The sequence below is a fragment of the Pelecanus crispus genome, chromosome 3 (genome assembly GCF_030463565.1).
Source record: "Pelecanus crispus isolate bPelCri1 chromosome 3, bPelCri1.pri, whole genome shotgun sequence".
Classification (NCBI taxonomy): domain Eukaryota; kingdom Metazoa; phylum Chordata; class Aves; order Pelecaniformes; family Pelecanidae; genus Pelecanus; species Pelecanus crispus.
Window position 1 is genome coordinate 24,937,094 of NC_134645.1, and position 13,095 is coordinate 24,950,188.

General features: G+C 41.2%; 2 protein-coding genes across 2 annotated transcripts in view; one reads left to right on the forward strand and one right to left on the reverse strand.

Moving 5' to 3' along the window:
* Positions 1 to 916: 916 nt before the first annotated feature.
* On the reverse strand, positions 917 to 10,718 carry TFB2M (transcription factor B2, mitochondrial). The gene is made up of 8 exons (XM_075708117.1): positions 10,406 to 10,718; positions 9,303 to 9,391; positions 8,213 to 8,366; positions 7,663 to 7,811; positions 6,158 to 6,247; positions 5,193 to 5,255; positions 3,710 to 3,861; positions 917 to 2,268 (listed from the first exon to the last, which is right to left on the reverse strand). Exons 1-8 carry the CDS (start codon positions 10,716 to 10,718, stop codon positions 2,082 to 2,084), a joined length of 1,197 nt encoding a protein of 398 aa, XP_075564232.1. The 3' UTR covers positions 917 to 2,081.
* A 207-nt stretch (positions 10,719 to 10,925) lies between these two features.
* Positions 10,926 to 13,095, forward strand: part of CNST (consortin, connexin sorting protein) — a 53,878-nt gene continuing 51,708 nt past the window's right edge. The window contains exons 1-3 of the mRNA XM_075707596.1: positions 10,926 to 10,979; positions 11,660 to 11,841; positions 12,854 to 12,950. The gene's annotated coding sequence lies outside the window, so the exon portion shown is untranslated. The remainder of the gene's footprint in view (positions 10,980 to 11,659; positions 11,842 to 12,853; positions 12,951 to 13,095) is intronic.

Genomic DNA, 13,095 nt, shown 5'->3' on the forward strand with positions numbered 1-13,095 from the left:
GCTGTAAACCTGCAACAGTAGGAAGTACTGAGTGGATAGCACCAATTAATCAAATCCATAGACCTCCTTCAATTTCACTCCCCTGTGTTTATTCACGTACACCAGTAATTTCCACTTTTTTCCTCTCTTCCATCAGTACCAAAACCATTTTTATAATGGCAGCCATTGTTCATTTGACATTTGTGATCAGGGCTAAACATATTGCTTACACTTAGACTTAATGGCAGAGTTCTGGTTAGCATTAAATCTCGTTTCAAGTCCCCAGTTACACAATATAACTCCCCAGTTACTGCTGTTATTTTGGGAGTCTCTGCATTGGCTCAGTAAATGCTGTTTTCCAACAGCATCAAAAAATCACAGCAATTTTTTTTTTTTTTTCAGTTCATGTTTGAAATGTTATCAGCAACACAGTTAAAGAAGTTTATATACACAGTGGTGGTCTTATATTTTATGCATGGAATACTTCTCCTGGTATGTTGATACAAGACATCTTGCTGCAACAAGAGCAAGGTATTTGGTTCAAGGTGGTGGTGGGCAATCAGCCCAGGAGACACTGCATTCTTGCAGACCAGTAGATAAGACAGTCACCATCTCCTGAGATTGAAAACAGGCAGAATTGCTTCTGCTGATGCAAGTTTTTGCCATTCATGGTGAATTTGGTGAATAATGCAAGTTACCTGAAACGGTAAGATATGTAAACAGAAAGAAAGCCTCAAATCTTCATGACCTACACTAGAACACCAGTAATGCTCTGAGACAGACTGCAAATTAAACCTCAGCCTTTCCAGCAGTTTCATCATAACATTACAAAGGCTTATCAGCAGCTTCAACAGATAGCTGCAGCCTAGCTAGCAGAGTGAACTGAGGCTGCTTGAAGTCAGTTTTTCTTCTACAGCAGAAACTGCAGGAGGAAGACAGAGATGAATGCTTGTCACATCTATACCTCACACTATGCTTAAGAAATACAGTTCTGTGTTTGCATTGTTTTGGTCGCTGCTGTTTTCCAAAGCCTGAAAATATTTCAGCCTTTAGGCATTTTATTAACTCGTGCTCTGCTAAAAAAGCATATTTTTGGCCACAGCTCTTCCCAGAGGAGACAGTATAGAACACAGAACCAGTACAGCCTGCCAGCACTATTGGACAACAACAGAACAGTTACATGATAAGACAGGAAGAGAAACTAGGAACAGGTTGCATTATGGAGTACTATGGCTAAAAAGAGAATTTTAATAGCATATGGTTTTGAAGTAAGTTATTTTGTACATATAATACACATTAAACAAATACATATTGACAAAGGTTGGAGGTAAGATGTCCAAAACCAGGACACCCCCAAACTGTTTATACAGCACTGAATGTTCTGGTGACTTTGTTTTTAGACCTGAAATAAGAAAAAGCCTATACGCATATAGGCGTTTACATACTGTAAACCAGAACAGGCTGCCCAGTGTTCTTTTCAAATTTTCAAAAGAAAGAATTGTTATGACTTTTTTCCCCAGAGATATAACAACCTTTAGGTAAAACCCCCCAATTCTCAGTTGATGTTTTATCATGCTGTCATTACCTTGTCTTCTATTAACCCACTGCTATTGATTTATTAATACTATGTTGACTTTAGACTGCAAGGTTTTTAGATCAGGAGACAATATAACAGATTCAGTGGCTGTAAAGGCCTATGTATTTTGGGAATCTGTGAAAAGGCGTTCAAATCACTGAGCACTAAAATACAAACCACAAAAATAACGGTATTTGGTCTGGGTTTTTTTTTTTCAAATGTTGTAAATATACAGCAGTGTAACAAAAAGTTCCGTTTAAGTGGTACATCCAAAAGCAGCAGGTCACTAATATGCTCCTGGAAAACATGCAAAGTTTGTCCATTCTAGATAGGATTGTGATCAAATAACTGTGAATCCGTTACTTTCATCCTGTGTAGAAGGGCTCTTATAACTTGCTAAATTTATTTTCCTGTTTGGACAGGAAGTCATCCAGCTAACAGTATCTCCAATTTTATTTAAATCATTTCTTATCAAAGTAATCTTCCAGAAGCAAAGGTGATCTTCCAAAAGACAGCAGCTTTAGATTTATAAGTTTATGTTCCTTATACTTCCCAAGACTTCATCATGGAACCAGGCGTCAGCAAACATATTAGAGTTTTGCAAAGCCTCAAAAAGACGCCTATAGTCTTCTGGGTATAAGTTACGTGTTTTGGCATTTTTGGGAATTTCTAACTCTCTCAGTAATTTGCCACCATTGTCCAAGCTCCATGAACTGAAACAAACAAACAAACAAAAAATCATAACAGAGCATTTCTTTCTGTGAAAAAATAAAGAGCAAGAAACAGTATCTGAAGATCCATTTCACTCTTTTGCAGCTTCTAGAAGAAGCTAGCATCTTCCTGGAACACAAGTTATTTTCAGTCCATACTGCAAAGAGGAAGAAACCTCTGCTAGCAAGACATATAAATACCAAATAAAGCCCCCAGCAGACACAGACAATACTAAACCACATAAGCTTCCTCATTAGAGGGTGGGTGCCCTCCCTCCCTCCTCTGCCCCAACTGCGTCAGTCAGTAACAGGCATCACAGCATAAAAAGGGGTTATTCTTCAATGCCTGGGAAATTAAAGCCAAGGTCATCTTCAAGAAGATGATTCAGTATAGCATGAATTAGTGTGACTTACACCTCCCAGGTATTTTATTCTATATATACACAGATGTATCAACTGTCTCCCCATCTACATTGTTGCTCTGAAAACTAGACCTTTTATAAAAGTGCATGTACATTAACTATTTCCCAGACAAGAAAAGGGTGCATAAATACACAGAAGATGCACATTAGAAGCCTTCAAGGTTAGCTCTACTTCCTGGCCAAAGGATCAAGTGGAGATTAGGTACACCACTGAGCTTTAAGACAGAAATACATTAAGGCTCTTTGCAGTTGTCTTTGCTGAATGAGTTAACTGGAATTTATTGGGTTTTTTTTTCCCCCCTTCCTTTCTGGAAATGAACTTCCATAAACCACTACCAGCAAATGAGAAATATGTTAATTATTTTCATTAACTAGTTGAAGTCAATGCTTTCCAGACTGCAAACATTTCCCATTTATGGGAAATGGAAATCTACTGATCATAAAGCAAAGTGAATAGCTCCAATGTAATACCAAAAAGAATAATTAGAGTTGCATAATTGGTAAATAAGTCTAAAGCCTAGTTTTTTAACTAGATAACAGAAAGCCATTTGAGGACATCCCCACTTCACCTTCAATAACCTCCAGCTGTTTTCATTAGCATTACTTTGATGTCTGTTATAAACTGAAACTCTTTTTCAGCTTTTAATTTCTGTACCTGCAAAACTCCTGGTGACTTTACTATTATGTCTACAGAGTGAGTGAAAACTTCTTGCAGATACATGACCTCTCCTCCGTTGGAGCTACAGACAATTACTGCACATCTACATTCTAAATACTTGTTGACCTTCCTGTCAAATCTCAAGTTTTTATCCTCTCTGAATACAAGCCAGGAACAGTCCCCAAAACATTGTATTGTGAGTTGCAAAAATCCAATCTTCTATTCTACATGTAGATAATTAATTTAAAGAAAAAAAAGAAAAAGCTGTATTTCAGCTGCAAATAAATACTGCTTTGAGAACATATTGTAATATTTTCCTACATTTCTCTGAAGAAAAAGTGTAAAAACTGTAATTCTTACTTACTTTAATCTATCAGTAAGTCTAGACTTGGGTTTAGCAAGACACTGTTTCACCATGAAAATAAACGTAGCTGAATTTGTGGGCTTCAAGCCTCCTGTAAATAGATTTTGTTGAGGAGTCAGTCGTACCAAACATAAATGGTCATTTGGCAGCCACTACAAGAAAAACAAAACAAAACACTAAAAAGTCATTTTTAAGACAGCGTCTGTCTTTAGCTAAGAATAAGCGTTTCATCTGTGCCACAAGTAACATTTCTTAAAGACTCTTAGAAGTTTTAACAAGATGATTTTGTTGGAAGCTGAGGCATTAAAATTTTGTTCTAGAATGAAGAAGCTTCACCTCCCCCCACCCCCCAAACAGGAAAGAAATAGGAAACAAAACAGACATACTATCACTTCAGTTTTATTTTTATTTTTTAAGACTGAACTTTCTTATTTGAAACAGACAACACAGGCTTGATGTGAGTTTTCAAGAGATTATATGGTCTACAGTACTCCTATACCATGCAAGGTATCAGATCCACCTGCCTTTTGTACATAAAGACAGAGTTGAGTGCAACACTAAGACAATATTCCAACTTGAGGATTTTATGAAATTGGGAGGGGGTGGAGTCTTTAACTGAAATAAATGTACTTCTGTATTGGCAGCAATGGATCCAATATATCCAATGCATCCATCCAACAGATCTCACATCTGTACCTCTCCTAAGGCTGTCACAATACATCTTACGTAGTCCACCTGATATGCCTCTACATGGCTTTAGAGCAACACACTTAAGTGTGTAAGGCACACCCAGTCACTTATGGTCACTTATATTATACAGTAACATTTCAAAAAACACTCAGTGTACTACTGTAGCAGTTTTCTGGGGAGGGCAAAACCAAATATTAAGTAAACATGCTTTTATATTATTGGTATTAAATAGAAATATTCTTATATTATACAAAGGAACTTCATTACTTCTCTTTTGGAGAAAAGTAAAGAACTTTACACAAGGTATTTTTCCACTTCTCAAATTGAAGCTTTGAGACTCACACTTTTCAGCATTTAACTAGCACACAAAATCTACACTGGACATGTGAATGACCATTTTAATCAAAACCAGCAGCATATTGATTGTGCTATTAATTGTGGTCACACTTGTTTTGTTCAAACAGATAGAAGTGACCCTGTCAGCAACTTCTTTTGAAAAGGACTTTACCTGTTTACATCCCTTTATGCTGTTTATTCACTATATTTTTTTCCATCACAGACAATAAAGATACCGGTTTATTTCAGTTTCTAAGCTAATAGCAATTCCTCACTCCACTTCTGATGCATCTACATGCTGCCCATAAGTTTTAATTAGAAGAACACTTCTTAAAAAAGACACTATTCACAGCCAAAACATATATGTGTAAATGCTGTTATAAAGTTATTTTAACCTTTAATTAAAAGTGGTTTAGCTGCATCTCCAAAAGGAGAAAAGCACACATAAGGATCTTACCACGCTTTTTGGTACCGCCAGTCCCCTGTTTTTCAAATTAGTTACAAATGATGACCAAGGTTCCTACGGGAGGGAGAAAATATGTTACAGAATTAATGTGCTTTGTTAAAATTTGGAAAAACATTTACCATCAATCCCATCAAATTAGAAGTTTACCCACATTTTAAAATTTACTTTAAAATCATGTAAATACATTAGCACTAGAAAAAAAAAGTCAAATAATAAGCACACAAAGGCCAGACTAAAAATGTTATTTAATCACATTCCTGACAAAGTATGTGAGTAGCACTGGTAAATTACTTACAATCAAATAACTTGTACGTATTACCATACATTAGTGGGGCTACCTATTGGTTTCAAGTCCAAAATTTGAACCAAAGCTAAAAACCGACAGCTGACTGTAAGAGCGGAGTGACAACATAAAAAACTTTTTAAAACTAAACCACAGCATGTTTGACAAGGTAAGAAGTTATTGACTAGCAGGAGAAGCAGGCCTGCTTGGAATATAAAGGCACAAAGTTAAAAACATATTTCAGCTGAACACAGCTCAGGAAGTCAAAAGCATACATGATGGCAAAATGCAGAGGACAAAGAGCAGACCATGACAGACTGGAAGAGCAGTCTTCTAGTCTCACACAACCCCTAGCAAGATGGAAAGACATACCTATTGCACAAACATCTCTTTCTTATCTACCAGCTTCTGAGAATAAATGGGTTTTGAGTACAGTGGGTTGTAATGACAATACTGACATCATAATGTCACTGTAATGATGCCACTTAAGTAAAGAGTTTGACACAGAACATCACTGTTTCAGGTTTTTACATCCAAAAGTTTTCAATACTTCTCCAACTAATTTAAACACCAAATTAGCTTCCAATTAGTTTATGATAGTAAAACACTACAAACCCTTTTCTAAAAACATGTCCATAGCATTAGACCACATCAGCTGGTACAAAAAACTTACCATGTGCAGTAGCTGAATTTCACACCCTACTTGCCAAAGTACAGTAAGTGCTTGGTAACTCCTAGCTTCCCCAGGCTTTGCTGTTAAAACCTAACAAAATGGCAAAGAAAGAGCATTTTTGTTGCACAAACTAAGATTGCTTCTTTATCTAAGCAAAATCCTTATATATATATAACAACGGGTATGAAATTCACAGTTAAGTCTAAAATTCTAAGGTAAAGTTACGTTAGACCTCAAATACATACTTTGTGCTATCTGAGTACATCTTGTCAGAACACCTTTAGAAGACATTATGGCAGTCTAAATATTTCTTATCAGAGTTATCAGCTCACACTGATAATATTCCCAATAAGACACACAAGCAGAGTAAGCCAAACATCAGGTGACCTCACTGAATATTAAGCAGCTTGCGCAGTCATTATCTTGATCAATATTATATACCACACAACTCTTAGGGGAAGAAAACAAGAAAAACTTGTGGTTATTCTCAAACACGGCAAAGAAAGAAGTAAATTGTAGCAGGGAGATTTAACTTCTCATAACAGATTTAGAGATCCTCATCATATGATCAACCAAAAAACAAAAAGAAGGTTCCAGTTGCTTTTACTTAGGCAAACAACTCTCATTTATCAGGGTTCACAATAAAACCAGAAAACTTCATAAAAAACACTGTGACTGCATTAAATTAATAGGCTATCCCCTATTTGCTCAAAAATCTGGGCACTAAAAACATATCATTTAAGTGGATACTTCAGTGGTGTCCAACCTGTCATTTCACAGAATATACTTAAGACTTCTAATTTTTTCAGTAGGATGTTGGACACAACACAGGTTGTGTAAGGACACCTGGAAGTCTTTGCTTACTTCAAGTAATTAAAGGTTCGTGGCTCTGTATGAGCCTCACAGTTTCACAGAAAGAAAAGCTACCCTTGAACTGTAAGTACAGTTCTAGAGGTTTGGGACAGCATAAATTAGGAAGACATAACCCAGAAAGCTGCTCTGCACCTTAGTGTACAGAATCTCAATAAAAAGGTGTATAAATCACTCATGTTTTGCCTCAGTTTTTTTCTGTACTGTATACAGAAGTGGCTCAAGAGGGCAAGTGCATCTCACTGAGTATGGTATTTAGTAACTCTGAATCGTCTTCACTGAGCATTTTGAATTCAGTCTTCATTGACTGTAACCTGCAACTAGTAAACAATTTTGTTGCAAAAACACGTTACAGAGTTTAAGCACCTCACAAGTTACAATGGAAAGCATCTGGTCTGCTGCTACATATCCTTCTCAAGGACCAGCCTTCACATTTGTAAGATTTGTGGTTATGTGACAACAGAATGTTTCTTGACAGTACTATTACTACATAAAGAGAGGAAACAGACAAGACTTAAAAATTCTGGCAGAAAAAGAAATTCACTAGCAAAAACATTAACTATACAATAGAAATGTTTTTGTGTTCTGTGAAGCACTACTTAATCTTTACTACCTGTAAAATCTCTTACACATACCTTGTACTCTTTTTCACTTATAAAGATGTTGAGTTCTACTCTTCCATATCTGTATATGGAACTGCATTCATACAGGGCAAAAAGAAGCCTCCAAAGTATGTTCCTTTCCTTTTTTTGTGGTAAGATTCCAAAAATTTTCACAGGTACATCTGTTCCAACAGTGTGTAAAAGTATCTTTAAAATTGTGCCATATGTACTAGACAATCTCATTAATGCTAATGTCTAAACTACAAACAATTAAGAAAAGAAAGTCTGTCAGCTCATGTTGTTCAAGAATGAATACAATTCAAGCTTTAGTCAAAGCTAAGCCCAGTTTGCATTAGACTAAACCTTTATTAAAGACAAGCAAATAGCTAAGATTTCATATTGCCACAAGGGTTTTTTGAAGCTATCAAGAACCTAAATAAAGCTGAAATGTAGGAAATAATATCCATTAATCCAGCATATATATTAAATAGAACACATACCTCAAGCAAATCCCGAAGATTTTGCCAAATTGCCTATGCACCTGTCAAATGTATTTGTACCATGTGTGATCATATACACATACCTGCCCTCCAAGGAACTGCTGCTACACCCACGGTTTCAAAAAGTTTGTCAGAAGACATAGCAGGCGGTTTCAGCGTTCCATTCACCAAAGGATCCAGTCTGAAGAAGTCACAATAAATTACCTTTAATTGTCCATCCAGGCTGTTCTCTAGGGACTGAATTAAATTAGTGTCAGTTGAAGAAATCTGGATGCAGTAACCTGTCTGGCAAAACACCCAACCCAAACAAAAAAACGTTCAAGTGCTACCAAAAATTGTTACCCAGTCAACAAGAGTCAAATCTCAGAGCTGCTTCTCTACAGCTGATAAAAAGAATAGCTCCCTTCATTGTGTAGGGCATTTTGACATTTTTGTGCTGCTCAACTGGAGCTTTAAAACACATTCTTAAATTAGTAAGATGTTCTACAGTGTTTTGCAAAAAAAGCTATGCTCAACGAAACAAACCACTGCATTTAACGATTTACAACTGGAATTCTTCATATATGCAGACTGATGCCTTTTATATACATTTGAAGTTAGGTGAGAGTCTTTGGTTCCAAACTTCTACTTTATAGCATTGTAACACAATCCTTTTAGTGCAACTTCTGCAGCTCTGTGTTTGACCACCTTTGAATCCATGCAAAGCCCAGATGAACAGCAGAGGATAACGCATTTAAGTGTCTTAATATTACCAGTCAATTGCAGGACAATAGATAGATTAAATAACACCATGAGGTAATCAAAATAACCAAGACTATTTTTACAGATTTCTGAAAGCTACACACCAACATCTTGCTTAAACATACACAGCTACAATGACTCTGATTAGTATTAGCCTCAAGTTTATGCATGAAACTATTCATAGGAAGACTATGAACTTGAATTCCTGTATACACCAAACGTCAAATCAATTGATTACAAAATAGCCTGTTGTCAAACGTGCAATGTAAAACCAAACAACACTTAAAATTATTAAGCATTATTTCAAAAGTTACAAGTAACAATCACTGGCTAATTCCTTTTTGATCTAATAGTTATTACACAATTGTAAGGTAATTTCTTATTTTCCCTTTAATTAAGTTTTAGAAATGTGCTACCAAATCAAAAGTGTACCTGTAAGTTTGGAAGAAAAGCTGAGTTACTTTCTAGAGCTACCACTCTAACACCTGCATTGAGCAGAGTTCGGGTCAAGATTCCAGGACCTGAAGGGGGAAAACATAAAAAAAAAAAAAAAAAAGTAAAAAAAAAGTGCATTTTTTCTAAGTGATTTCCTTCAGTGATTTTCCCAACATAACACTTGGGACATACCACCTTTACCAGAAGATAACTTGTGTTTGTTTAAACACACTTCAAAACAAGAGTTAGAAAAAAAGATTTACATGCAGCCTGCCTGAGATTGCTCAGTGAATTCACTAAGCACAGCACTACAATTAGATACTGAGGAACATGAGATACAATGTTTCAAATATTTCTACTTTTTTTTCTGCCAACTGAAATGTACTTTGAAACCTTACCCATATCATCTCTACAGGTAAAATACCCTCTGCAGAAATGTGAAAAAAAAAAAAAAAAATTGAGTAATTGCAGAGGGCTAGCTATATAATGGCCCACAGTCTTAGGTGTGCTTTTACCGACAGAGATAAAGTTTGCCTACAAAACCAAAAATATTACCTGGACAGAAATTTACATCTCTACTTAACTCTATAGCACAGTTGTAACGCCAGAGACCTAACTCCAGACTGAGCACTCACTCACTCATTCCCCGGCAAGCTCTGTATAAATGGACCCCCCCGCCGCCTGCTCCAGGCATACCGCAGGGCCGCGACACCCGGACGGCCCTGCCGGTCGCCAACGCCCGCCCCGGGAGGACACCAAGGCGGCAGCGGCGGGCGGGCAGGCGCAGCACGGATCCCGTCCCGGCAGGCCCGGGCAGCGCCGTCACGCAACGGAGACGCCACCCCCGCCCGAAACCCCGGGAGAGGCAGGGCCCCGTCCGCTTCCCTCAGCACCACCACCTCTCCGCGGCCCCGGGACAGCGGGGCCGGGGGCCCATTACCGCCGGTGGGGAGGGCGGCAGCTCACGCTGACCCTGCAAGGTCACTGGGGCGCGCCGAGCAGCGCCGCGGCCCCGGGGACGGCGAAGCCCCGGAGGGGGCCGCCGCCGGAGGGCAGCAGGAAGGCGGGTGGAGGACGGCCGGAGCGTGGGGGCAGCTTACCGGGCGCGAACTCGAGCAGGACGGGCTGGGGGCCGGTGCTGGCTCTACCCTGCAGGCAGCGCTGCACGGTGCGCGCCAGCTGCGGGCAGGCGATGAAGCGGCGGAGCGGCGCGCCGGTCCGCTGCACCTCCTGCACCAGCCGTTCCGCCTCCGCCGCCTCCGGCACCCGCAGGCCCGGGCTCGGCCACTGCCCCGCCGCCCGCCTCGCCGTCACCCAGCACGGCGGCAGCCCGCACAGCAGCGGCCGCAGAGTCGCCGCCAGCAGACGGCGGCAGCAGTCGCCGACACCCGGCGGGGCCCGGCCTGAAAGCATCACCACGCCGCCGCCACCGGCCCCACGCTCGCAAGCAGCGGGTGCGCGATCGCCGCGGCAACGGCAGCGTCACTTCCGCCTCTCCCCGGCCTCTCTAGCGCTCTTCCGCTCTATCGTCGGAGGTCTCTCGTCCCGCCGTCCTCTCTATGGTGCCAGCCCCGCACCGCCGGCAGCCTGCGGCAGCGCGGCAGGACCGTCCCCCTCACCTCCGCGCCATGCCGGCTGGCGGGTCCCGACCGCCTGAGCCGCGACGGAGCTGAGGTGAGCTGACAGGGGCTTATCCGTAGGAGGAGGGGAAGGGGAGATGTTTCCCTTGCTGCCGCGCACCGCCGCTGCCTTCCGCTCGTCCCGGCCGCGACCAGGGGGCTACGGCGGGGCGGGGGGTGGGGTGGGTGAGGGCCGCCGGCGGGAAGGTGCCGTCCCCGCCGCCTCGCCCTAAGGCGAGGCGGCGGGGACGGCACCTTCCCGCCGCCTGCGCGGCTGCGAAGCTCCGCCGTGAGGCGAGCGAGCGCGCGCGGGCGGCGGTTCAACGGCCGCGGCGCGCGGAGGCCGGTACCGGGGCGGGCTGAGCTCCCTGCCCGCCTCAGGCGGGACGGCAAGGTGCCGGCGCTGCGGCTCCTTCAGCCGGAGCGGTGCCCCTTGGAGCAAACCGGAGGGGTTAAAGCCGTGTGGCGGCGTTCGGGAGGGAGAGGCTTCGGGCCTCTGGTGGGTGCCGGTGGAGGGATGTCTGCTCGGTTTGTGGGTGGAAGTCCCAGGAGCTACGTATTTAGTTTTGAGGTTTGCCTGGGTGTTTCACCGGAGTCTTTGATCTCCGCGTCCGCAGCTAAATAGTCACTTCGGGACTCGGTTCTTTGTATCGCCCTGCCGCCCTCAGCAGGTGCAGGGTCCTGCTCCGGCAGGTCGCCGACATCGGTCCCTGTCGGCTTCTTTCTGCCCGATAGCGTCTTGCAATTACGTTTGAGAGAAAACCAGGAATTTAATCGCAGCGACGTTGTCCTTTCAACAAATTCCCTAATGCCTTAACAAGAAATAACTCCAGGACCGTCTTCCAAAACGTATTCAAGTTCTGCAAAAATGGAGTTCAATCCCTCAGGGATACTGTGCTAAAACCTGTCGGTGGCAGGTGAATGGCCACAATGTGATGGAATTCTGGGGAAGAGAGAATCCTCCCAAACGTGTTTCCCTGCTCCCTGCCTAGTTTGTGCAGGAGGCAAGAGTGATCTGGCAGTCGTGGAGTAGACTGGTCTTCAAATTAACGGCTCAAAAGTAGACTTTCTGTATGATTTTGTGCAAATTGCTTGATTTCTTGTATCTTGTTTCTCTATTTGTAAAGTGAGAAATTAACGTGTCCCTACTTACTCAACAAAGTAACTTTGACGTATCTCTATTAAACAGAACCTGGGACAGAAAATTGTGGCTTTGCTGTTCTCTGTTTGGCAGATGTGTGTGGCATGAAGAGGGGCTGGGCTGAATTTAGGAAAGATTGCAAACGCCTTGTTGAATGCAGCAGTTCTTCATATCTGCAATTTATTTTTAAATACTCTGCTCTTTTACACTGAGTGCTGTAATAGTCTTCCCTGTGCCTTAAGGGAAATGGACAGACTGTTCAGCTGGATGATGGGATAGACCTCAATCCATTTTTAAACTGGACTTTATGTTTTTAATAGCTTTTTTCCGCTCTAACTAATTAGTCTGATAATTCATAGGACTTTCAGAACATTGAGCAGAACTTGGTTTTCTTAGGACATTACTAAACACTTGCTCTAATTCAGCATTCCTTATGAAAGTTTATTTATAGCTATGGCCACAGAAAGGTTAGATACAGTTACTATATTACCATGTTGTATTCCATATATTTTAAGATTAATTAAAGAATTTTGGAATTTTTTGTTGCCAGTCAGAGCACTCAGGAGTCCTAGGGTCATCTTTGAATGGGCTGTTCAGAGTAATTGAGATTATTCACAGGAGTATTTGTTAAGTAAAGCAAAAATGCCCTGATGTTCTTCATACACTAGAAATGATACACTTTTCTTCATATTTTTATTTACTTTAGCTTAGCACTTGCCTGCATTGAACCATGGATCTCTATAGGATACATTTATGATTTTTTTTTTTTTTCCCCCCCAGCCCCCTAGAACTGCCAGATATATACTGAATCTTGCATGCATAAAGGACTACCTCTTTCTGACCTGGTCATTATCCTTGAGAAACTGTTGAAACCTTAGGAAAATGGTAAGTTTTGTACATTTTTGTTTAGAAATTACAATGCAGGAAGTTGTTTAATACATTAAAGTGTATCCCAAGGACATTTGAACAGTTATTTTTAAGTTAATGGCTGAGTGTGGCATATAGTTTCTAGTTTAATCCAGCTATTGCC